Here is a 26,755-nt window from a genome sequence, read left to right as displayed (position 1 = left end):
TCCTGCTGTGTCCCCCCTCCCTTCTGTGGGTCTGGCAGGACAAGGGCCGCATGGTAGACCACCCGAGATAGGCCCTGAAGTGATCTGAGTTATGGGAGGCGAGAAATCCCAGCTCTGGCACCAGGCAGTCACTGAGCCGCTATGGCGCTGGGCTTCTAGGGAGCTCCAGGGTAAGACTGTACAGGACAGAGGGCTGGGGGCAGGGGACGTCCAGGGAGTCTTGGTGCTTATTAGAGGAGCAGAAAATGAAGAAAGAAAATGCTAGGTTGCTGGGCGAGGCCACAGCCTCACCATAGAGTTTGCACAGCCTGCCTGCCCACCACGCACCCTGTCCCCTCTTAGGAGAGGAACAGCCTCGGATCCTGGATGTGTCAGAGGTCACAGGGACCAGCACCTCGCCCCGCCCCACACCCTCCTTCCCCCCCCCCGCATCCCCCCCCATGAGGACTCCTGCAGGGCGTCAGCAGGGACTGAGGGAGCAGGGAGAGGGGGCCAAATCCAGTCTGAGGCTGAGAAGGGAGAAGGCCTGGGTCCTAACAGGAAGGGACCCACAGCAATGGGGAAGTGCAGAAGGACCCGTGTGGCCTGCTCCTGATGGCTGAACTTGACTGGAGGCTGGGAGCTCCTCTGTGGCCAGACGTTGACCAGCTCCCTGACCCGCTGGCACTGCCTGCCATGCAATGCTGGCCCAGGGAGGGTCGTGGAGCAGCTCCAGCCAGCGCTGGTGGCGTCCCCACCCTCTCACCACACCTCTCAAGTCTATAGCACCAAGGAAACCACTGTATGCATCCCGGTGGGAATGGCAACACTCTCCAGCATCCTGTCCCCCGCAGTTCCACAGTCTGACCTACAGCCCTGGTTCTGGCTATGCAGCCTCTACACTTGCTGCTCTGGTCTTCCTGTAGCTCACACAGTTACTTGAAGACATTTAATAAATTACTTTTCTTTTTAAACTGAAAAAAAAAAGGACTCTCACAGTCCACGAGGGTTGTGTGGGTACATGCAGGCGCAGCCCCGCACCGGGCACAGCGGCTTCACACCCCTGCTCTGCGCTTGCCCGCAGAGGACCCTCACCCTGCACCCTCCCAGGGAGAAGAGTGCTGCTGACCTTACCACGTGATCCACCGTCTCTTTCACTCTCCCAGGTGCCCCATAGATTGCGCCGGAGGCTGGGCTGCTGGCTTTAGCACTGCCCAGTGAGGGGGAGGTCACCGGACTAGATCCCAGGCCTTGTGCAGCCCCACCAGGCACTTTCCCATGTTACTCTGCTCTTCCCAGGCTTGCTGTCATGTCCTGGGGTCCCACCAGCACCCCTGACTCACCCAGCACCCAGAGGTTCCTGACATAGCAGGCTGAGAGTTGATTCACTGGAGTCAGGGGATCAGTGCCCCTTTGGCCCCATCCGCCTCTCACCCCCGCCCTGTCCTCCCATCCAGCTTGCCTGATTTGGGTCAGCCTGGCTCAGAGGGCCTTGAATAAGAAAGACCCAGCCAGAGCCCAGGCTCTTCTCTGGGCTGGGACAGGGGTTTGCTGCCCATCCATCCATGGGTTGGTCTGACCACTGGTCAGTCAACCCTGCAGCAGCTGCCTGGGGCTGTCCTGTGTCCTGGCTTCCTCTGAGAAAGGCTGTGCGTAGAAGAGTGATTCTGAGGCCCAGCTTCCCTCAGGGCCCCCCCACACTGTACTTTGGGCACCTGTTGCCAGAACTCTTAACTTTCTTGGGGTGCAAGTGGTCAGTCTCCAGATGACCATGGGCAAGGGAAGAAGCCTGTCTGGGTGCCAAACGCACCTCACCCTACAGAGGTCCAGGTGGCCCAGGACCATCTTGCCCTCTCCCACACCCGGGTGCCCTTCAGACCACCCTAGGCACCGTGGCCAGGACATCAGTGGCAAGCAGCGCTGCCTGGGTGCTTCCCACAGAGCATTCATTCCTGGCAAAGCTAGCAGGGAATCTGCAGGAAACTGTGGGGTGGGGAGGAGGGATTCTGTCATCAGTCCGTCTGGGGCTGCTGAATTCACTGAGGTGCGATCCATCACTTCTTTTACTGCTGGCTTCTGGGGTCTGCTTACTATCCCTGTGGGTCTCCCAGAGGACTAGAGGAGTTGCCATGGTTCCCAAACCAGTTGGACCGAGGAACCCTTCTAAGAGATCTAGCTCTTGAGAGCAGTGTTTCAGTCCCGGAATCATGTTGAAGGTCAGGCCGTCACAGCTCCTCAAAAAGACAGGGAGCCCTGGGCCAGGCAGTCCCGTTGGCCAGTCTCAGACCCTGACCAACCTCCTTGTGTTTCCAGCCTACCCCTGGGATCGCTCCAGCCTGAAATCCATGCCCCTGGACCTGCGGCAGTTTGAGAAACTGGACACCTATGCCTCACAGGTAGGAGAGCCAGGCCCTCTGCCTGCGATGGTCACCCCCACAAGGCGGCTTGGAGTTTCCCAAACCAGGGCGGCAAAGGCTCTCCCCAGACCCCTCCTGAGTGTATCCTGAGTCCCTTGGGTGGATAGTACGGAGCGCCTTTCCACAGTATGTGGGAGGGGGACAGAAGGGCCCCGGACAGAGGCCATTTCACCCTCCCACCCCACCCACGGTCCTGATGCTTTCGCCCCAGGCTACACACCCCGCGCCGCCCTGTTGGCAGGCGCCTCCGGCCAGCCCTGTCCCGTCCTCCCCTGCCCACTGGGGCACTGCTGCTGCTGAGCCCTGCCAGCCCCAGCCCATGAAGGAAGGGACGTGAGGATGGGGGGAGGACCACAGATGCAAATGGCCAGCACCCACATGACCACAGCAGTCCTCACCCCTGAACACGTGGGCGGCTGAGCTCCCACACCTCTGGGCCTGGGCACATCTGGGGCAGGTGTGGGGAGGGGCAGCTACAAGAGCTGATGCCCGAGAGACCCACGGGGGTCCTGGGAGCCAGGCAGGAGCCATACCACAGAGAGTCTGATTGGAGCAGCTAAGGAGCTGGACCCGTCGCTAAGGTCAGAGTGAGCAATCCTAGGCCGATAAGCCGGGAGATCGTCTGCAGTCCTAGAAAAACCACCCTGGGGTTGGCACGTAGTGGATACTCAGGAAGCTTGTTTGCTGAACTGATGAGTGATGATAGGAGCTTGGATCAGAGAGTCTGATTCAAGGCAGGGGCATCAGTAGGGGGTGTCCAGCTGTCCTGGCAGGAGGAGGCATCCCTGGATGAAGCGGGGACACTGAGAACGGAGAGGAGCTGGAAGCAGAGGGGAAGGACCCCTCCCCAGTGTGTGTGCAGTGAGGTAAAGGTGGGGCAGGGCTTGCCCAGTCACTGCGCTGAGCGGTGGAGGGCAGGCAGGGTAGCTTCTCGGCGCGCAGAGTGAGGGAGCTGGAGCACGTGTCGGGGGTGATGGTTTGTGTGGGGTGCGGTGGGCTCTAGCGCCTGTGGAGGTGACCCCTGGGCAGCTGGGTAGCCGAGCCCGGAGCTGTATCTAGCCTGGAGAGGTCTGGGCCGGAAACCCTGCTTTGGGAGCCGTCAGATTCAGCTAAGAGCTAAAGCCATAGGGAGGGTGCCATCTTGGGGAAGGCAGGGCCAGGAGCCACCTGAGGCCGGGCGAGACCAGGAAGGGTCAGTGTTCTAGAAGGTGCGGTCATGGTTCACTCTGGCCAGGCGAGGCTAGACAGGCTCCCTTCCACTGCTCAGCACTGAGGCCCTTCGTACTTCCAGGGGGGCCGCTCAGAGGAGGTTGAAGGCCTCGGCCAGGCTCCGGCAGGCTGAAGGGCAAATGGGGGTTGAAGGGGGAGGGAGTGGAGGGAAGACCCCACAGGAGCCTGGCAAGGAAGGGAGACTAGATGTGGGCAGTCCTGAGAGAGAGACTGGGGAGTGTTTTGAAGAGACACGGCAGACAGGAGAGGCTGGGGCCGCCAGGGCCGGGAGGAGGAGGTGAGGATGCAGCGGAGCGAGGGCAGCGCCTGAGGAAGGAAGGGCAGCTTTGCCAAGGCAGGCGGCGTGGCTCCGAGGCCAGCAGAGAGCCCAGCGGAGGAGGAGGGCTCGTTGGTAAGGAAGTCTTCACTGGGCTTTGTTGAGTCTGAGGCCTGGTCATCTGCGAGAGTGAGGGAAGGGAAGGGGGATGTCCAGAGTCTGTGCAAGGTGGGATATGTTGTCATGGCTGCCGGAAGGGATGGACAGGCTGCTGGACAGCCTCAGAGAGCAGTGAGTGGGGACCAAAGGGCCAGAAACCATAGACCCGAAGCTGGGGATTAAGTCAGGAGTCAGCCAGGCTGTAATGCGGGCCTGCAACGTGTGCTTCTAGGCCCTGGGAGAGGGACAAAGACAGGACTGTGGTGTTGGAGCAGCTGGGCAAGGGGACACGCGGAGGGGCCTGGCGGTCTCCCTGTGCTCAGAGGGTGGGTCCTGGAGCTCCCGTGTGAGCGGCGGAACCTCCTAGGTCAGGAGGACCTAGGGTGGGAGCTGACGGAGGCGCGGGCAACCATTGCAGAGGTAAGTGCACAGGTGCCCCTACTTCTCTAGAAAGAGTGAGCATGGCCAGGGCTGCCTTTCCAGCAACCCCAGCCCTGTTTTCTCCTGAGGATCCATGCAGAAAACCTAACTTGCTCTTTTTTTATATATTATGGTAAAACATATGCCATATAATTTGCCATTGGAATCGTTTTTAAGTGTACGATTCAGTGACATCAATTACATTCCCAGTGTTGTACAACCGTCACCACTGTCTACTTCCAAAATCACCCCAAGCAGAAACCTTGTACCCGTTAAGCAATAACTCCCCATTCTCCCTCCTCCCAGCCCCTGGTAACCTCTAATTTATTTACTGTCTCTCTGAATTTGTCTAGTCTAGGTATTTCATATAAGTAAGAATCATGCACTGTGTCTTTTGTGTCTGACTTGTTTCACTTAGCACTGTGTTTTCAAGGTTCATCCATGTTGTAACATGTCTGAGAACTTCATTACTTTTAATGGATGAGTAATATTTCATTGCACGGATATACCACATTTTGTTTATCCATTCATCTGCGATGGGCACTTGCATTGTTTCTACCTTTTGGCTATTGTGAATATTGCCCCATGAACATTGGTGAACAGGTATCTGAGTATCTGTCTGCAGTTCTTTTTGTATATACACCTAGGAGTGGAATTGCTGGGTCATATGGTAATTCCACGTTGAAATTTTTGAGGAACTGACAAATTGTTTCCCACAGCAGCTGCACCGTTTTACATTCCCATCAGCAATGTACAAGGGTTCTAATTTCTTCAAATTTTTGCCAATTTTTTTATGATTGCCTTTTTTTTTTTTTTTTTTTTACTATAGCCATCCTAGTGGGTATGGAGTAGTATTTCATTGTAGTTTTGATTTGCATTTCCCTAGTGACTAATGACATTGAGCATCTTTTCATGTGTCTATTGGCCATTTATATATTTTTGGAGAAATGTATATTCAAGCCCATTTTAAAATTAGGTTGTCATTTTGTTGTTGAATTATAAGGGTTCTTTATATATTCTGGATATTAAACCCTTATCAGGTATATGATTTGCAAATATTTTCTTCCATTCTATAAATTATCTTTTCACTTTCTTAATATTGTCCTTTGATGCACAGAAGATTTTTATTGTTATGAAGCCAAATTAATCTATTTTTTCTTTTATATCCTGTGCTTTTGGTATCATATCTAAGAATCCATTGCCAACTCCAAGGTCACCGCGATTTACCCCTGTGTTTTCTTCTAAGAGTTTTATGGTTTAAGTTCTTATATTTAGGTCATTGATTATTTTTGAGTTAATTTTTATATATGGTATGATGTAGGGGTCCAACTTCCTTCTTTTGCATATGGATATCCAGTTGTCAGATACCATCTATTAAAGAGACTATTCTTTCCCCATTGAATGGACCTGGCACCCTGGTCAAAAGTCAATTAGCCATAGACGTATGAGTTTATTTCTAGACTCAATTCTGTTTCATTAGTCTATATAACCCTTATGTCGATATCACACTGTTGTGATTACTGTAACTTTAAGTAAGTTTGAAATCCAGAAATCTGTGTCCTCCAACTTTGTTCATCTTTTTTCAAAATGGTTTTGGCTATTCCAGGCCCCTTAGAATTCCATATGAATTTGAGGACTGGTTTTTTCGTTTTTGCAAAAAAGGCTGTTGGACTTTTATAGGGATTGTGCTAAATCTGTCGATTGCTTTGGGTAGTGTTGACCATGACTAGGGGCTGCTACAGCGCCCGGATGGCCACTTGACTGGCCCCAGGAGCTGCTGCAGAGAGATGTGATGGCTCTAGGGCCAGTGGTTCAGCTGGTCAGCACTTCCCACTGCGTCCAGACCGCATCAAGGTTGCCCTAAGCCCAGTCTTTGAGCCTCTGGGCCTCTCCTCCTTCTCTGCCCAGAGGAAGGGCAGTGCTGGCTGCAGGTGGCAAGGCACCGGGCTCCTCACAGCCCTTGTCTGGGCCCTGACGTAGCACACTCCTCCCACTTCCCAGGTGACAGTCAAGAGCGGCCTGGACGCGCTGGTGAGCGACCTGCTCCAGGAGGCCCACAGTGACCTGGAGAGGGTCCGCGCCATCTGGATCTGGATCTGCCACCACATAGGTAGGCCTGCCGGTAGGGCCACTGGCTCTGGGACCCTGTTCCCAGAGGAACATCTCTGGGCTTGACTCCATCACCCATGTGTGTGGAGGAAGAGGGAAGGTGGAGGAGAGGGGCTCTCAGATGGCTGGGTTCAATAACCAAGGTTAACTCACTGTGTGCTAGCAGTCTCCATGAAGGGTGCATGGGCAAGGATCCCACGTGGCCCTCTGCCCATAGCCAGAGCTGAGGCCCCTCACCCAGCGGCAGCCTTCCCTCAGTCCTGCCTTCCTGGGTGACCTGCTCCACAGAGATGAGAACCCAGGGCAGAAGGTCATCTCCAAGAAGGAAGAGGCTGGGGATGAGCCATAGCTATTTGAAAAGTTGCTGTAACACCAGAGGTTTCTCAAAACACCCGGGAGTGGTGGGTGAGTGGGCACCCCTCTCCCGGCTGCCTGCTCCCACAGTGGGGGCCTCAGCTTCTGCTCTCAGCCCAGTCTCCAGGTTCTCAGAGCCACCCCAGGGGACCTGGGCCTGCGCAGCTGCCCACAGCTCTGCATGGGACACCCTTGAGAGTCTGACCAGCTCAAGCCAATCCCACAGGCGGTTGCTAAGGGGAAGCTGGATGCTGCACCCTGCAGTCCATGGAGGAGCTGGCTGGTGGGATGGACTTCTAGTGACTTCCCTGTGACATAGAGACCAGCAGGGCTTCCCTGACCTGCTGCCACTGGGCTTTCTCTTTGTCCTCCCAGAGCAGCAGTTAGGGATGCAGCTTAGAGGATGAACTCACCTGACACAGGTAGGGCATCTGCCATAGGACCTGAGGAGCCACTCCTCCAACTCCAGCCCTGGCACTCAGCCTGGGCTTTAAGGGGGCAGGATGGGAAACAGGACATCCGTCAGGACTTTGCTGCACCGCCCACACACACCCACACCCACACACACACATGCACACACACACACACATCCACACACACGCACACACACAAACCCCACACATGCACATCCCAAACACACGCACACACACCCACACACACGCACACACACGCGCACACACCACACACACAAAACACCCCACCCCACATGCACACATGCACGCACACACACACATACATCCCCCCACACACCCCACCCCCACACACATGCACGCACACAAACCCCACACATGCATACTCCAAACACGCGTGCACACACACACCACACACACCCCTGCACACCCACACATGCACACACACAGACAAACCACCCCACCCCACACACACACATGCACACGCACACACACCCACACACACACACATACAACCCCACACACACCACACACACACATCCCCACACACACCACACACAAACACACACCACACACATGCACCACACACATGCACCACACACACCACACACACTCACACACAGCCCACCCCACCCCCAACATGCACGCACACAAACACACACACACACACACCCAAAACACCCACACAGCCCCACAACCACACACACACACACGTGCACACATACACCCCACACACATGCACACACAAACACACACACACAAACCACCCCACCCCACACGCACACAAACCACCCCACCCCACACGCACACATGCACGCACACACACACACACCCCACACACACACAGCCCACCCCACTCCACAGATGCACACGCACAACACACACACACCAAAAACACACACACACCCACAACTACACACACACCCCACACACACACAAACCACCCCACCCCACATGCACACATGCACGCACACACACACACACCCCACACACACACAGCCCACCTCACCCCACAGATGCACACACACAAACACACACACACCAAAAACACACACGACCACACACACACACAAGCATACACACACAAACCACCCCACCCCACACGCACACACACCAAAAGCATGCACACCCACCCACAACCACACACACACACACACCACACACATATGCACACACACAAACCACCCCACCCCACACGCACACACCCAAAACACGCACACCCACCCACAACACCCACACACACACACCCCACACACAAGCACACACACCCCACCCCACCCCCTACACACACACACACACACACACCCCCTACGCACACATGCAAACCCACACACAGCCCACCCCACCCCACAGATGCACACGCACACACACACACCAAAAACATGCACACCCACCCACAACACCCCCACACACACACCCCCCACATGCACACACCAAATACACGCACCCACACACACACACGCACACACCCCACCCCACCCCACACACACCCACACACAGCCCACCCCACCCCACAGATGCACGTGCACAAACACACACACACACCAAAAACACGCACATCCACCCACAAACACCAAACACACACGCGCACACACACACACAAACCACCCCACTCCACACGCACACACCAAAAACACACACACCCACCCACAACCCCCACACACACGCACACACCCCACCCCACCCCGCACACACATGCACACACACACACCACACGTGCACTCGCACAAACACACACACATCAAAAACACGCACACCCACACACACACATACACAGACCCACACACACACACACACACACACACACACACATCCCCACACACACCACACACACAACCCAACCCACCCCCACACACGCGCACACACACACACCGCAATCACACACACACCCACACAGGCATACACACACCCCACACATGCACACACGGACACACACCCGCACACACCCCACCCACGCCACACACACATGTGCACACACACACACATGTACACACACGTGCACACACACGCACAACCCACCCCAGCACACACACACACGCACAACCCACCCCAGCACACACACATGCACACACACACACCACACACACACGCGCACACACAGCCCACACACACACCACACCACCAGCCCCACACACACATGCACACAGACACGTGCGCATGCACACACACACGCACACACATACACATACCACCACCACACACACACACACACCACCCCCCAGCCCCCCCCAACACACACACACCTCCTTTGTGCCCTCAAAGGCCACAGGCTCAGGTCCTCCCCCATGCCTTAAGCTCTACTGTTACTGAAGTGACAGTCTGTCTTCTCTGTTTGGGACAAGTTTTAATAGTAACTCAGTTCGCCCCCTGCAGGTCAGTGTGAGGCTTTGGCCTTGGGGGCTGCCGCAGGGATGGGTGAGCTGCCTCACTGGCCCCGCCTGCAGAGCTGTGTTGTGGTGGGGACACGCAGGCAAACCCCAGCCCAGTGCTGTCTTTGTCCCTCCCCTCCCAGCCGCTCCTACGAGGCCTAAGGAGCCAGTGGCCCCTCAGCCAATGCCTTGCTCTTCCTGCCCTCACCCACACAGAGGGGACATTTGCCAGATAGCACCTGGACTGGGGCCCTGTTCCCTTCAGTCCATAGCAGTTTCTCCCCGGCCTGAGGGAGGCCAGCCCAAGTGATGCTGGAAGTACAGTGGAGGGCAGGGGCAGCGCCAGATTGTGGACCCCTCTCTCCTCTGCACCAGCCGGGTCGTCTCCAGGGACCTGGTTCCTCACGGCCTCCTCCTCTGCCCTCCAGAGTATGACATCGAGGCCGCCCAGGAGAAGGACCGCCAGGCCTTCAAACCCACCACCATCCTGCAGACCCAGAAGACCAACTGTGATGGCTACGCTGGGCTCTTTGAGAGAATGTGCAGGTACAGAGGTATCCCGGGCTGACCACCCTGACCCTCCCCCTGCCAAGTGCCCTGCGCCTTCACCCACGTGCCAGGCCTGAAACCCGAGTTTGCAAACTCTGCTCTGAATCCAAGTGAGTCCTGAAAAGGTCAATTTCTCCCTTTTTAACACCAGCGTAATTGACTTTGTACCATCTGTCGGGCTTCGGGATACATTAACATAATGGCAGATGAATGCACAGAGATAATTTGGTTATAAAAGGCCCTTTTTCCACCTTCTCCCATCTCTGTGCAGCTGAAGGTTAGAAGAATGGCAGATCTGGGAACGCAAGGACAGTGACTGCGGGCGCCAAGAGGACTGTGAAAGGCTGTCCTCAGGGCTGGCACAGGGGCCCTCTTGGGGCAAACAAAAGCTCCACCCTCGAAAAGATTTGTCAGTTGGAAAAGCTGAATAACTAGGAAGCAGCTTGTCTCTTGGAGCCTTTGGGCTCCGTTTCCATTGCTCCGGGAGCGAGCACCTGGCCAGGTTGCCCAGGTGGGTGAGAGCAGGCGAGTGGCTGCTCTCATTTGTGTTTGGAGACCTCACTGCGGGTTCTAGGTGACCTGGAGACAGACTCAAGGCTGGGGGAGCCCCGCCGACCTGCACAGCTTCCTGTGCCTGCTCTCTGAGGTCTGCCGTGTTCCCCGGGAAGCAGTCAGCCAGCCCTGGGGACCACTGAAAAGCCCATCCCCAGGGGTGTAGACAGACTGTGCCCACTGCCCCTGCAGCCCTCTGGGAGCCGGGGTTCTCAGGCACCCAGACATCAGCCAGCCAGGACTGCAGGGGGCAATTCATCAAACCAAGAGTAGCAACAGACACTTAAGAGTCCACGGGCGGGCGGGCGTGGTGTGTAGGTGCTCTACAGCGGCCACAGGATGTCCTGCTCCTGGGGGACACGCATCCCAGTCCCTGCCTGACCCCCAGTGGTCCAGCCTCCCGCACCCAGCAAGCGCAGACATGCTTCTCCACCCCTCCTGCTCACCGTTTGCTCTTAGAGGGGCCCACGGCGGGTCAGGGTGCAGAGGTGCAACCCATCTCCCAACCCCCACATTCCCACCCCACCCTAGACCCAGGCACCCCACATGCCTTTGGGCCTCTCCAGAAACCGGGGTCCTCACCGGCTCCCTGCCCAGGCTCCGAGGCCCTGGGTTCCTGAACCAGACTAAAGGCTTACGCTGCCCCATGATGTCCTCCCAACTGCAGCCTCATCTCCCTCCTGGCCTTGCCGCCTCCGCCGCTCCCCCCACTTCCAGCTCCTCAGGCCCTTTCTGCTCTCCTCTCCCTAATGCTCTTTGGGCCCCGCTGCAGGATGGCCCCCCTCCCCCTCCCGGGGTGCCGTCAGCACACCTGTACACCAGCTCAGGTCTTGCTTAGGCTTTTCTTTAACTCACTTCTGTAAATTAAAATAAAACTTAACTATAGATTTATAAAGTGCATAGAAGCAAAAAGAAGAAAATTAAGTTACCCGAATCCTACCACTTAGAGATGACACTTGACATTTTGTCATATTCCTTTCTGGACTTTGTTCTATCATGTAGGCTTTGCCTGTGCTCATTTCTTCTTATAGGTCTTATAGGTCTTCTGTGTCTTCATATGTCTCCCCGGACCCTTTCTGCTTTCCCTGTGAATATACATCTCAGAATCCTACACATAGTAGGTCCTCAATGACAGGAAATGACAGGATATTCCTAGCAGACTTGTATGAAATGGACCTTCTTCTCTTTTTAAATAATGGAATAGCCCTCCCTCTGTGTTCAGCTCTATTTGTGCCTAGCACCTTTCAGCATTTTCATCTCAATTTGCAAATTTGAAAACACTCAGGGTTTTAAGTCATAGAACATATCCTTATTTATCCAGTAGAAGCCTTCTTAGCATGGTATGGAAGGAGTATCAGATTTATAGCAGAAAGACTTCCAGGCCTCAGTTAGTTTACCAGTCCTTGATTTCCAGTCCTTAATGTACCACTTATTAGTTTTGTTCCTTTTGGAAGGCACTAAGCCTCTGGGAGCCTCAGTTTTCTTACCTGTATACTGCGGACTTTATTGCCTACTGGCAGGACTGCAGGACTAAATGAGAACATGCAGTTTGCAGTTTGCTAACCTGACTTGGGGCTTGTTGTTTTTTTTAATCCTCCCTGTCTTCCCACAGTACTGGAGTATCTTTGCTCTGTAGAACTTTCCTACAGACCCACATAGACTCACATAGGCTCAGAAAATTGACATTGGCCTTGAGTGGAACTGTCAGCTCTTTTGGCCTGGTCCAGATGCTTAACAACGGCCGTATTCTGGCCTGAAGCTGATCATTAAAACACATCCCAACGTTTTGCATCATTTAAAGCTAGGTTCCAACCTGGCAGTTACCATGTGAAATACTCTCTGCATTGCCTGGGACATTTAACAATAGCTCACAGTTCGCTGAATTCCTTTAACTTTGGCTTTAAAGTTCGGTAACCTTGTCCATGCATCCTTCCTAAGTCCCCTTACCTTTAAAATAACTGCTGAAGGTTTGGTAAATTCATTACCGGACTCCTTAATAACTGAAGACGTGTAATCCACACTTGCTGGTTTACCCCTGCTTAGTTGTCAAAGTGGCCTCTTAGCAAGAGTTGTATCCACACGGCTGTCATTACTTCTGCCAGTCCATTTCACCTCCCTGCGGTGGCCTCATTAAAGACTTATATAATAAAGTAATTTGGTGGGGAATTCAGATATTTTTGCAATGTCATTCATTTCTTCATCGTCTTTCCCAAGTAACCAATATACCTTTTTTGTTAGCACTGTTGCTTGTAACTGCTGGACCAGTTTCTTTCTGACCTTCTCTCGTCCAGCATTGATGTCTCTCCTTTTGCCTCAGTTCCCCGACAGCCTTCGTGAATTTTGCTTCATTTCCTTGCAAGGGTCAAGCTTAATTCCCCAGAATTCTGCCGCTAAGTCAGCCTCCAGTGCAATGTCTCCCCGTTATCACTGCGCTGGCACCACCAGCTAGCAGATTTTCCGGGGACTTCTGATAAGGCCGGGAGCTTATTGCCAGTTTGAGACTTTGGTGGTGAGGAGGCTCGTTGTCACCAATCAGATGTCGGTGCGTTTTCCATGCATCCTTCAGCTGTCACAGTGGCGTGCTGCTGCGTGCCCCAGACCATCCCAGAACATCACATGGTTCCAAAGGCCCAGAAGCCTGGATACATTAAATAACCTTAAATGATCCTCACCATATACGGCCTCTGAAAGGGGCATCTAAACTCTCCCATCCTTATAGACACACCAAAGGAGAGTGCTCACGAAGATGAAATACATCACTATAGCAAACCAGCCTTTAATTTCACTCTGTATACCACCCAGAAGTTTATAGATTAAAACAAATCTCGGTGTACAAAAGGGCTGGTGCAATTACAGAGCCTACTGAACTGTGCATCAGGAAAAACGAGTCCTGGCGCTGCTTTGGCCCCTGGACTACTGAGTGTCCCCAGGCAAGTCAGCCTCCCTCTCTGAACTGCCAACTCCTCACTTGTCAGAGAGGAGCCACTGAAGTCAACCTCAAAAGGCTCTAAACAGGGCTTTGGAGTGAAAATTATTACCATGATTACAGTTACTGACCTTGCTGTAAGGGTGGTGGTATAAGAAAAGGGTAAGGGGACCGACCATATAGCAGAAATATGAAGACACTGTCAAATTTACAAGAAATCAACTACATAAATTGTGAAACATAAATCATGGTTATTCATGTCCTGCTGTAGTATAGAAATCACAATTTTTTTGCCAGTTTAGAATTTACCTTTTTTTGGATTTATATAATATACCTTTTTTAGTTTTTATTGAAAAACATTGATTTGAAATGTTGGGTTAGTTTCAGGTGTACAGCAAAGTGATTCAGTTATACATACATATATATATCCTTTTACATTCTCTTCCATTATTGGTTATTTCAAGATATTGAGTATAGTTCCCTGTGCTATACAGTAGGACCTTGTTGGTTATCTGTTTTATATATAGTAGAGTGTATATTTTAATCCCAAACTCCCAATTTATCCCTCCCCCACCTTCCCTTTGGTAACCATAAATTTGTTTTCTACGACCTTCTTGAGGACCATTTCAGAAACAGCAAGGCCCTAAAAATTCTAATTCACACATTTGCCCAGTTAAACTGGCCCTTGGGCTTAACATTAACGAAACCATGTTTCCTAATTTTACTATTAGAAATCACAATGTTTTCATCAAGATGGGAAAAAAGAGCATGGCTCACTGCCTCTCCTATAGCCTTCCCACCCTCCCTGTTTTTTTCTGTGTGGCTCAGACATCCTGGGAGAAGTGGTCCGAGGTGAGGAGGCCCACTATGGTCAGGGGCTGATATGTGCAGGGTACAGCGCCCACCCCAGGCCGCTTAGCCACCCTGCTGCCGAGGCCCGGATCGTCTCTGTTTAAAATGAGTCACAGTCTGGATCCATCGCCTCCTCAGTAAAACCACTGGTGTTGGGATTTTCAAAACTGTCAAAAGTAAAAACCAAGATTCTGCAGCCCGAGGTTATTAGATATGTCTCCCTGGCTGATATCTGGGGCTCTAGGATGGCTGGTTGGGGTTCTTTGAGAGGCGGAAACGTTTCTCGTCCTCCGCTTATTCAGTGCTCTCCCCGAGCTTTCCAGCAAATTCCTGCTCCTTTGGGTTCCCTGAAAGGGCCGTGCTTATCACTAGCATTTTCGTGACGGTTCACATATCTGCCCCCTTCCGACTATGAGCACATCTAGGGTGGCCAGTGACCTTTATGTTTAGAATATTACAACTTATTATGTTATGCTATTTATTACATTTTGAAATGATATATGTGATATTATCCCCTGGTGCCTGTGCCTGGTACAGTGCTTTGCAGTGTATACTGTTGGTGATCTTTTGATGACCTGAGATGGTGGTGGGTCATCTGTCTAGCAACCAGCAGCTAGAATTACTAGGTCCACACCCTCGCATGAGAGTTATGGATTATTAACAATAATGCTTTACATTATGACTTCTTTGTCCAATTCATCTAGCACATGGCTGCCAGGTAATAAAACGTCCTCATGTCATAGTCAAGCATGGCAGAAGCTTACAGCTGAGGGGGTTTTTTCATCTTTACTCTGCCCTAGGCATTCCCCATGGCCCTCCCAGCTTCTCCTCAGCCTGTCAGAAGAGAATCAACCCCTAGAGATCATTTAATGCCAACCTTCTGTGTTGCCCACAGTGAGCCTGGCAAGGTCACACTGGGGTGAGCCCCGCCCTCCCGGCTCAGCCAAGTCACCGCCGCCTCCAGCCCGCCCCCGCCCCCAGCCCTCTGGGAGGACAGCTGGCCACTCGCTTCTCCCCCCTCCGGCCCTTTCCAGGCTTGGGGCGGGGTGTTCACTCTTATTCCCCTAGTTGGTGCTCAACTCTGACCTCCACTTCACACCCGTGGTGGGAGGATACCTCTGCCCGGGGACACGGCTTCTCCCAGGAGGACACTCCGGCAGAGCTCGAGTCAGCCATCTGCCCACATCAGCCCCAGCCCCATCTTTCTCACAGCATCTGGAGGCCGCAAGGGCGCTCAGCACCTCTCCTTCCCCCCTTGACTTCGCTCAGAGCTGAGCAGCCACCCTCCCAAGGCCCGCAGCTCCCCTCCCTTCCTGCAAAGCAGCCCCTTGTGTAAACACTGGTGTCCCAGTACTCCACACTCCTCCACGTCATCCTAGAAATTCATATGCACCGACGTTCTGGGCAAGAAAGGAAAATAACTCACTAAAAGTGTCGTTTTCAAGTAGTATTTATGGATTCTTTTCCAATTCGAAAAGTAACGCATAATCGTTATTGAAAATTTTAAAATTAAAGAGAAACTTAAAGAAGAAAATTAAAATCACCCATAATCCCATCACTAAGAGACCAGATGACTTTTGGACTGTCTCTCTCACTCTGCCCTCCCCCATCTCTTGTTTTCCATGCATGCGCGCACGCACGCGTGCACACACACACACACACACCCCTTGTGCTGATGGCAGGGGTTTATAGGCTCTTGTCAGTTAACAGCATGTCAGGAACATCTCCTACCTCGTTAAATGTTTTTCACAACATTCCTTCTCCTCGTCCACTCTCTGAGTATAGGGAGCCCTACCTCCTATGGAAGGCGCCCCCATGCCTCCCACGTACCTCAGTCCCAGCCCTCTGGCCTGGCATGGGACCCTTGCCTCTCCCCTCTGCTGGCTGTTTCTTCTAAGACTATAAACTCACTCAGATCACACAGGCTGAGAACCCCCTGGGCCTCATCCCATTGCAGCTAAGTGAGGAGGGGGCTCTCCAGGCATGCTGCTGCACTTCCCTCCCCTGGGGTCCTGGGCCCACCCCTCCCAGGCCTCGAGCTTCTGGGCGGCCCTTCTGCTCCAGGGAGTCCGTGTTGGCTTTTACCAGCAGAATCCTGACATCCACGGGAATCTGGTTTCTCTCGTTCTCTGCTCCCGCCCCCCAAGGGGTCCTGAAATCCTCCCCACGGGCCCGGCTGGTCTGTTCCCATGGGATTTCTTAGGCAGCCTGGGAGGCCTGGACGTCCTTTTGGCAGGCAGAAGGGTGGGGGGCTGCAAAACTTCCCAGCCCATAAGGAGCCTCAGCAGAGCAGGCTTGTCCCCCGGCAGGAGAGGGGAGCTCAGGCCGCGTGGGCACGTGAGCGGCCCCCATGGCAAGGTGGAATCTGGTAATTTGCAGGCTCCATATTTTGCCTCACTAGGTCTTTCAACAAATGATATGTAAATAGAGATAAGTCGTATTTAATCCAATATTCTACTAATTGTTAATTAAATGGTCGTTTTTATACGGAAAATTTCCCCATTCCTATCCTGTGTGCATGGCCATTTCACCCCATTAGCCTGAGGCTCCATGGCCTCTTGTTCAGAGCAACTGAGACTGCAGACCTGCTCCCGGAGGGACCCCAGCTGCCCGAGGCTGCTTCCCTGATTCAGGCCGGGCCTACACCCGGAGCACAGCCCCGGTTCGTGCAAGGGGAGGGCAGAGTCAGCGGGCAGCTCGTGCTGAGCCCCATCCGATGGGCCATCACGAACATCCTGGATATCACGGGTTTGGGCGTTGATTACACCAACCTTCCACAGTGAAAGGAAAGTGTCCTGAAGAAGGAGCACCTTGTTCTAGCTCACACAGAGGTCCCAGAAGGGCTGGCACTAGGGGTCCCCTGCACCAGAAGAGCTGCCATGTGGGGGCAGGGCTGCTGAAGGAGAGGACCAGCTGGCCATGGCAAGACTCTCGGGGTGCTTGCCGTGGCCGTGCGGTGCTGCCCACAGCCCAGGTCTGGGCCTCAGTGTTCCAGCTGCAAGTGCCCAGATTAGAGCTTGCCATTTGGTCCCCAGAGGTGACCAGCGCCCATCGCCCCACCGTCCAGGCCAGCTTGGATGTGAGCAGTGAGGGAACACACTGTCAAGGGGGTCTTGATAAAAGCTCGAGCTGACCGCTCAGCATTTCCACTCCCGAAGTAACAGCTACAGGGGACTCTGAAACCGTGGCCAGGGCGATCAGTCGGCAAATGGCCTTAATGCACCGTGGTGGCCCTGGCAGTGGGCCAGTCCTCCCCAGGTCAAGATGGGGACCCCAGCTGGCCTGCCCCAGGGGTCCCCACACAGGTGTCCGCGGGCAGGACGTGGCGGTGGAGGTGAGCTCAGCTTTCTCCCTAACCCTCGCGTGCAGCACCCTGCCTGACGCCCCACCCGTGGCACCTCAACCCAACTCCCCAGCCACGTGAATCGAGTCGAGAGCATTGGCATGCCCCTGGTTTCCGTGTCCGCCAGGCGCCCCTCACCATTGCACCACTGTCCTCCTGCGGCTACCGGCGGAGCCCTCAGGCAGGCTCTGGGGAGAGACATTCCCAAGTGCTCTGTAGAGGCTGGAGGGGGAGCAGACAGCGGGGACCGCAGCCAGGCTGTGCCAGAGGGACCAGCCAGCCCTGTGTCCCCCTGTCCTCCGGCTCTGCAGACAAAAGTCTGTGTGTGTGTGACTGGGCGAGAGTCAGGGAAGAGGAGAGGCCCGGAGGGACTTCCGGACAGCAAATGCACCTAAGGCTTGGGGCCACAGACAGACAGACTTGTGCTGGACGCAGCCCCAGCAGGAGCCGCCTCTCAGAGCCCTGTCCCGCCCCAGGATCGCTGGCGTGCAGTGCATGACGGTGCCTGGCTACTCCAAGGGCTTTGGCTACCAGCCGGGGCAGAGCTTCTCCGGGGAGTTTGACCACGCCTGGAACGCCGTGTTCCTGGAGGGGAGATGGCACCTGGTGGACAGCACCTGGGGCAGCGGCCTGGTGGATTCCACCACCTCCAAATTCACCTTCCTGTAAGTACCTCGGTTCTGCGGGGTGCCTGGTGGGTGGAGATGGAGGAGGCAGCAGGTGGAGAAGGCTGGATGGAAGGGGAAGGAGGGCTGGGGGGCCTCCTCCGTGTGCTGCTGGCCGCTCCCACCCTTCCTCTGGTGGAGGGAGTGAGCTAGCTCCAGGCCAAGATAAGGGCCCAGGCCTTCCTGTCACCTCACTCTCCACTGTCTAAATCCCCCCTCTGTCTCCCCAGCGCTCCCTCCACCCAAGTACCAAAAGCACAGTGTTTGCCCACAGGCCAAGTGCAAGGCAAGGCCGGGCTGAGAAGCTTCTCTAAGTGTCTGTAGGTTCCCCTCAGGCCTTTGGCCACTGACCGTGTTACAGTTGCCAGAGTTGTCTCCTACTGCTTCTCGCAGACACCGGGCTTCCTCCTCCTGCTCTCTGGGCTGAATGCAGCTGAATCCCACCTCTGAGAAGGGGGGTCTGGTGTGCGGGACGGGGTGCTGGGGTGTGCAGGTTCCCGGTGGCCACAGCGGGGGCTGGAGCGCACCTGTCTGCTGAGGCTCCAGCCTTAAGCTAAGGCCCTGACATTCGTGCTGGATCTTGATGGCCGTCAGCAGCTCAGATGCCTTTTCATCCAGAGAAATGAGAGCACGGCCCCATTTGTGCAGCTAAAATCCTGGTGGTCCTGCACGCGGGGCCGCTACAAGTGCGTGCACGGAGCCCGTACATGCAGGACGTGTTCACTCACACCCCTGCTTTGCTGCCTCAGCTCTGGGCGCTGCTCACTGAAGGCTCGCCCATGTCGGATGAGTCCCCTGTTCTTCTCCTGATCTGCATCACTGACCAGAGAGCCGTGTCTAGGCAGCCCCAGGGACCACATCAGGGCCTCCCACCTGCACAGCTACTCCCATCAGGTCACCATGTGGACGGAGCCGGTGCACCAGGCTTTCCCTCCCTGCCCTCCCTCCACTCCACTGGCACCTGGTCTGCGGGTCACGGCTTTGCTCCCTTCAAATCTCTTTGGCTTTGAGAGCAGGGGCAGCCCATTCCCCGCCTGGTCACAGCCCCTCCTGGGTGGTGGCCTTCTCTTAAAAGGGGCCTCAGATCCTGTCTCACCTCCTATTCATGGAAGCGGCCACTGAGGGGGCATCTGCAGCGCCCACGTTAGGGTCGGAAATGGTGCCTCTTCCCACTGGGTAGTGGCTTGGACCCCCCCTAGGATACGTTAGCCCAAAGAAGGCCCCAAAGTCCCCCTATGGGCCCCCCTGCGCCTCTGCACAGCCGGGGCCTGCTCCCCCCACATGACTACTGACCTGCTTTCCTCCTCCAGCTACAATGAATTCTACTTCCTCACCCACCCTGCACTGTTCATCGAGGACCATTTCCCGGACAACAAGAACTGGCAGCTGCTCAAGCCTCCTCAATCTCTGAGGCAGTTTGAGAATAACATGTATCACAAGAGTGAGTTCTACAACAAGGGGATGCTGAGCGCCCACCCGCAGACCTCCGTCATCAAAACAGGTAACCCGGGCCCATGGGGCTGCCCTGCCAGGGCCCAGCTCACTGGACGCTGTATATGGGGGCTGTGCAGGGGAGACAGAGGCAGCCCGGGCCGTCAGGCCATCAGGGCATGACGCAGCCTCAGGTCACATTTGCGGGGACAGAAGCCCCTCCCACCAGCATAAACCAAGACAGGGATGCGTAGGGGGTCCGAGGTTTCCCTGGCCTGAGGGCCGCGTTCTCAGCCCGGGGTCGGGGCACCAGGGCTGGTGGGCCCGAGCTGGGGGAGTCTCTCTCAGCTCACACAGCAGGGAAAGGACTGCCTCAGACCTGGCTACACCTGCCTCCCAGCTCAGGTGCCCGACAGATGCTCCTAAACTCCTGGCAGAGAACGTGTGTTGACCCGGCTGAGCCAGGGTCTGTGTGTCAGTGGCTTAAGCAGCTAGTGGGCGAGCGGCGGGCGTGTCCCAGGACAGAGCGCTGGGGGCTGTAGTAGGGAGGTAGCCACCGAGCTGGGTGCTGGGAGCTGGAGGAGAGCAAGCATCACGGGACATGGAAGGACGTGCTCCAGGAAGGACACAGCAAGGCCTCCAAGGTCTGAGCTCAAGCACCCCAATCTACGGCCGGGCTCCAGGGGCGCTGCCTGGCCTCTCAGAGCTCCCCTCGCCGCCTGGATGCCGGCCGGCTCTGCCCGCTGCCCTGTTTCCTTCCCTCCTAAAGGCAGGACCAGCCTCTTCAGCCGACTTCCCCAGGGCTGGGCGTGCAGGACCCCCGGCCGAGCTGTCCCCAAGGCTGGCCTGGAGTGACCTTTGTTCCCCACCTCCCCACAGGGGCCACGGGCAGCCAGCTGTGTGTGTTTGGGAACTACAAGGCCTATGGGGGGGCTGGGCCCAGGGGTGCCCGAGCCACAGTCAGGGCTCAGCCCAGCAGGATCAGTGCACCCCCACACTTCCTCCAAGGACTGCCTACGGGCCCCATCTCTGCCCCCAGGGCCTTGTGTGCTCCCAGGAGAGAAGGCCTGAGCTCACCTGGTATGAGCACAGCGGGCTCTGTGGGAGGGTCTTCGGGGGACCCCCACCCCACACTCAGGAATATAGGGGCACCCACATTAGTCCCAGCTGACTTGTCCCTTCTACCTCACAACAGTCTCCTTAACTAGGCTGCTGAGCTTGGGAATACTTTTTCTAACACTACAAATACCTGGCAGCTCCCGCTGCTAAGATAACGTCGTGAAGCTGCCGTCTCAGGAGTGCGGCTCCTACACGTATGTCAGATGGGGCCCTGCTCCAGCTGTCATGGGCCACGGGGCCACAGGGAGGAATGGGCCAGGTCACACCAGCGTCAAAACAGTGCCCCCAAGGGGTTTGCCTTTTCAAGAGACAGAGAAATGTAAACACTGGGTTTCTTAATATATAGTAAACCTAAAATGTGATTGCATATTCATGAAGCATATTTATAGAACATTTCTTTGCTGGAGCTAGTTTTCTTAAGATTGGGGATGGGAAGAAAGCTGAGAGGAAAACTGAGGTGGGCAAAAGGCAGGGAGGAGAGAGTGAGAGGAGGCAAAGGAGGGGTGAGAGGAAGAGGTGGTCACAGGCTCCAGCTTGGTCCCCAGGTGTCTCCAATCCTTGATTTCAAGTCTTCCCAGCCAGTCAACTTACCTTTGCCAAGAACGCCCTGGGCCAGGCGCCCCGGCCAGGCCTGGGACATGGCAGGAAAGGAGGCAGGTGGACCCTTCCCTGTGGCACCCTCAGGGAGGACAGATGGACGTTACCCATAACCAATTCATTAGTACAGTGCTAAGTTCCCTGGAGGAGATGCAGAGCCAGGAGAGAGGCTTCCAGGCAGCTCAGCCTCACCCCAGGACATCAGGAAAGCTTTCTTTGCAGTCAGAACGTTACACTGAGGTCTTATCCAGGTTTGGGGGACAACGGTATGGGGAAGAGCATGTGTGAGGGCCCTGGGACGTGAAGGGGTGTCCCCCGGGAGGATGTGAGGGAATACCGTGCGGGCCCGAAGACGGTCCTGACTCAGGCAAGGCAGGAGGGGACAGGCCTCTCCACTGGCCTCTGGTTTGATGGTGAAGTGAGCCCCAGAGTGACCGGGTGGATATTTTCAGGAGCCCTCGGGCTGCCATGTGGAGATGCTGGGAGTACTCCATGCATCAAAGGTGAATTGCACGGGGACCACACAACCAACTGTGGTGCAGGATGGAGCAGGACAGGGTCCATGAGCAGCTGAGGGCTGAGACAGCTTCTCCCCTCTGAGCTGGCTTAGATTAGGAAGTGAGGGGAGAGAAGGGATTCAACCGAGAGAGGTTGATAACAAGTTTGCTGTTCTTGGTCACTTTCCTTTGGAGGTCACCAGGTCCCATGGTGGCTGGTGGCAGTGGAGAAAGAGTGTAGACAAAGAAAATAGCACATAAGCACAAAGAATGCCACAATTAGTGTATGGGAAAGGGAAGGGATCAGGTGGTGGTCAGAGGGTGGAGAGAGGGCCAGGCTGGAGAAGGTGGTGGATGCAAGGCGAGGAGAGGACTTCCAGGAGGGCATGGCCAGTGGCGCAGCTCATCCAAGAACACTTGAACACTTGGAGAATGGGAACGGAGGCCAGACTTCAGAGAGCTGACTGGGTGGAGGGGGACTGCCGTGGGCAGGTGTTTGGGAGAGTAAGGTAGGTGAGGAGTTGGCAGTACCTGGGAAGGCAGGGCAAGTCTTCCAGATGGAGGAGGTAGCACTGAATGCAGTCGCTGAGCACCCTGGAGTCGGGGACCTTGTGGCTGATTAGACAGGAAGTCTCAGGGACACTTGTCCTAGAGCCTGGGCATGGCTTTCTGCCTACCCAGCAAGAGCACTGGACCCCCGATTGGGGAAAGGCTACTAGGGAGCATGGATCAGACGTTAGTCTGTCTCCTTCCTTTGTGCTCATCCACGCACGGGACCGGGGAGGTAGCTGGGAGGAGCAGGAGATCAGCTTCTGAGAGGAAGGCAAGGCTCTCAGAGAAGCCCTCCCCCTCCCTGTGGCCCTGCGAAGCAGGGAGGGCCAGGTAGGGGTGTGCTGGTGGGCTGCAATAACCGGAGAACTCGGCCCCTCTCCCCGACAGCAATGACCAGGACAGAGGAAGACAGCACTGGAGGGCAAGGGGAGAGGCAAGGAGCGGGGAAGGTGGGTGCAGAAGACCCTCCCTTGCACTCACTGACCCCATTAGAGACATGTGGCCTGGGGTGGCAGGGGGGGCTCAGGGAGAGTGGGGGACACGCAAGGAAGCAGCCCTGCCCCTTGAGCACAGCCTCCAGGAGGGAAGCCATTCCAACCCGTTTGTAAGGTGATGTGTTGACATGACAGCTGTGATAAGGTAACGCCCAGATGCTGGAGGGAGCAGTGTGAAAGCAAGACTTGAGACTTGGAGGCTCTCCAACCAGGGTCTTGGGCCCTCCTTGTCCCTCGGCCCTCTCCCCTGCCCTAGAATCAGGTTAAGGCTCCGTGTAACACTCATCTGATACGATCAAATGGGCAAGGCGAGCACATACAGCTGGGGGCAGATTTTTTTCTTGAGACACCCTCCCACCCAGCTTGCAGCTCTCAAAGAGAGCCACCTAGAGGGGGTAGGGGCGCCCTTCCAGAGGTGTGCTGCTTCTGGCTTATATCATGTTCAGTGAGATCACACTGGTGACTTAAAACTATCATGGTTGGGCTTCCCTGGTGGCGCAGTGGTTGAGAGTCCGCCTGCCATTGCAGGGGACATGGGTTCCTGCCCCGGTCTGGGAAGATCCCACATGCCGCGGAGCAGCTGGGCCCGTGAGCCATGGCCGCTGAGCCTGGGCGTCCGGAGCCTGTGCTCTGCAACGGGAGAGGCCACAACAGTGAGAGGCCCGCGTACTGCAAAAAAAAAAAAACACTATCGTGGTGAAGGTATTTACACCATGGAAATGGGCAGACGCTATATGTCAGCGCTTTCCCCCCAGAGATCCCGTTGTTAAACATTTACCAGCACATCCGCACAGGCCAGACCCCTCTCACCTGACCCCGGCTCTCTCCCCACAGTGAACGGGAAGGTCACAGTCACCATCGAGAGCTGCGCCCCGACGCTGTTCATGTTCATGCTCAACGGCAAGCAGGAGCATGGACTGCTGAGCCTCAGGAAGAACGGGATGAAGCTGGATGTGTACCCTCCGACCGTGGGCACCCACAAGCTGCAGATCTTCGCCAAGGGCAACTCGGAGATCTACAGCTCGGTGCTGGAGTACACACTCAAGTGCCACTACGCAGACATCGACGTCCGGCTGCCCGCGGAGCTGCACCAGCCCGTGGGGCCCAGCTGGTTCTCGGAGCAGATGGGCATCACGAAGCCGTCCCACCCCGAGCCCGTCATCTACACCAGCGACGGGCGCTGCTCCATCAGCTTCGGCGTGGAGGAGGGCATCAGCGTCCTGGCATCACTGCACGGGGACGATGGCCCCGTCACCGAGGAGACACAGCGGCGCTACATCTTCCAGCTGCAGCGGGAGAAGCGGACGGAGCTGAAAGTCCAGTTGCCCCACGCCGGCAAGTTCGCGCTCAAGATCTTCGTCAAGAAGAGGCAGGAACCGGGCAACTACGTCTTCGTCTTCAATTACCTCCTGTGCTGCACCAACAGCAAGGTGAAGTGGCCCGTGTTCCCCGAGAGCTTCGGCAACTGGGGGCAGGACAATGAGCTACTGGAGCCCCTGTCGGGCGTGCTGCCCGCCAACCACAACGTCCCGTTCAAACTGAAGCTGCACGGTGTCGCCAAAGCCCTGGTGAAGGGGCAGGACACGTGGCCCCTGACCCTGAACCGCGAGGGCTACTGGGAGGGCAGCTGCAACACAGCCGGCTGCCAGGAGGTCTACGTCATGGTGCTGGAGAATGCCAACCACAACTTCTACTCCTACATCCTGAAATACAAGGTGAACGCCCAGTGAGGGCTGGGGCCCCGCCACCCCTGCTCTGGGCAGTGCAGAGAGCCCCAGACACCCCTGAGTCTGCATGGAATCCCTTCTAGGCCTCTGCCTCAGTCTCGCTGCTCTGCCGCGGGAGCTGTGACGTTTGTGTTCTGGTGGCCGAGGGGACAGAGGCAAAGGCCCTTTAGAAGACAAAGGTGCTATGTAAATCTAAAGTATTGTAAACTGTACACCACTGCCCAGACGCCCCCTTCTCGTGCTGATGCTGTCGTTGTTATCTGGCTGGTGTGGGAAAGCAGGGATGCTGCCCGGGCCGAAAGCTTTTCCCATGATGGGGAGAGAGAAGAGGGTGTACTCTACGAGGCTGAGTCATCCTGAATCCTAGAGCCCCTTTCAAGGAGCATCACAGTGTTTCTCACCAACTCCTGGACCCCAGGGGAGGCTGGACTGTCATCTTTTTCCCAGACCTGACCACCTTCCGCATTCCCGATGCCACTTGTTGTTCCAGGGTCCGAGAAGGAAGGTGTGGAGAGGAAACTAACTGCCCCCCAGATGACTAGGGGCTGAAGGCCTCCACAATCCCTGTGTGTGCTGGGAATGTGGCAACAGAAAAGTTATGGGAGACTCCAAGGCCAAGAGCAGCCGGTGCCCGCTCTTGGTGTCCTGGGTAGGGGCCAGGAGGTGCAGGGATACATGGCAGCCCTGCCACCTGAGTCTAAGGATGTAAGACCTCCGACTCTGCTCTCACAGGGAGTAATTCAGTCCACTCTGTCTAAGAGCAATTCACTCGGCCCCTCCAGGCCCTCTCAGCCCCCCCCCCGCACCCTTCACAGGAGGCCCCAGGAGGCTGCTGGGCCCTTGGGGAGCCCTGGAGATAACTCTAAATAAAGACTTTGGGTGAAGTAGTGAGAATGCCGCAGTGCCAAGGGGCCCCCACGATAACAGGGCCCTGCCAGCCCCAAGATCCCTACCACCAAAGCCACACCTGGGGGGACCTCGACCTGTCTTGGGAGCAGTTTCTGTGCTGAACGCTATCCTATGCTCCCTCCTCTCTTTCTCAGACAAGAGAGACCCCCCAGGGCCCGCCTTCCGTAGGGACAGTCCAGAGCCCCTTACTTGCTCAGGCCTGAGAAGCATCGCTGCCCAGCCGGCCCTTAGCAACACCTCGGGCCAACGTTGCCATGGCAACAGCAGAAAGGCTGGCTCCAGCAAGGGCAGCAGGAAGGGAAGGATGGAGAGGCCCCAAGAGGCCCTGTGTGGCCACTGCAGCACCATCCCAGCACATGGAGACACTGGAGGTGGTTCCGCCTGCCCTCCTGGCTTCTCCAGCTCTGCAGCCCCTGCCTATCAGTGCCTCAGCCCCTGAGAGCCAGCAGTGCCCAGCACTCTCCTCCCCACACTGTCGCTCCACATGCCCGGACTCAGCTACAGCCAGGGCCCCCGGGGATCCTCACAGCCTCCTGAGCCTTCATCCTCACATTTGTATATTCAACAAATGTTCGTGGAGCACTTAGTAAGCACCAGGTACGGCGTCGGTTGACCTTTCATGCTGGGGTTACAGAGGAAACCAAGGGGCCCTGCCCTTGCCATCCCAGAGCTCAGGGTGGGTGGCAGCAGCCTCTCTTGCCCAGGCCTGTTTCAAGTTCCAGGCTCCTAACACTTCAGTCCATTATCCCCCTAGGATCTCTGCCCCGAAAACCCCCACTGTCACCCAGTATGGACCCGGTCCAGAGACATGTCACTACGGGGTGCCCATCCTCCACCAG

At 55.8% G+C, this 26,755-nt stretch overlaps 1 protein-coding gene across 4 annotated transcripts in view; it reads left to right on the top strand.

Moving 5' to 3' along the window:
• The window catches only part of KY (kyphoscoliosis peptidase), a 45,698-nt gene extending 20,688 nt beyond the window's left edge, over window positions 1-25,010 (top strand). For 3 of the 4 annotated variants that reach the window (XM_060010038.1, XM_060010037.1, XM_060010036.1), the window contains 6 exons: window positions 2,293-2,375; window positions 6,463-6,571; window positions 10,132-10,249; window positions 18,402-18,590; window positions 19,901-20,091; window positions 24,115-25,010. In XM_060010038.1, coding sequence (XP_059866021.1) covers window positions 2,293-2,375; window positions 6,463-6,571; window positions 10,132-10,249; window positions 18,402-18,590; window positions 19,901-20,091; window positions 24,115-25,010 — 1,586 coding nt within the window. The remainder of the gene's footprint in view (window positions 1-2,292; window positions 2,376-6,462; window positions 6,572-10,131; window positions 10,250-18,401; window positions 18,591-19,900; window positions 20,092-24,114) is intronic. The other variant, XM_060010039.1, reaches the window with a different exon arrangement.
• Window positions 25,011-26,755: the final 1,745 nt, after the last annotated feature.

This window comes from Delphinus delphis, chromosome 4, assembly GCF_949987515.2.
Source record: "Delphinus delphis chromosome 4, mDelDel1.2, whole genome shotgun sequence".
Lineage (NCBI taxonomy): Eukaryota > Metazoa > Chordata > Mammalia > Artiodactyla > Delphinidae > Delphinus > Delphinus delphis.
The sequence above is the reverse complement of the archived record's forward strand: the minus strand, read 5'-3'. Positions and strand labels throughout refer to the sequence as shown.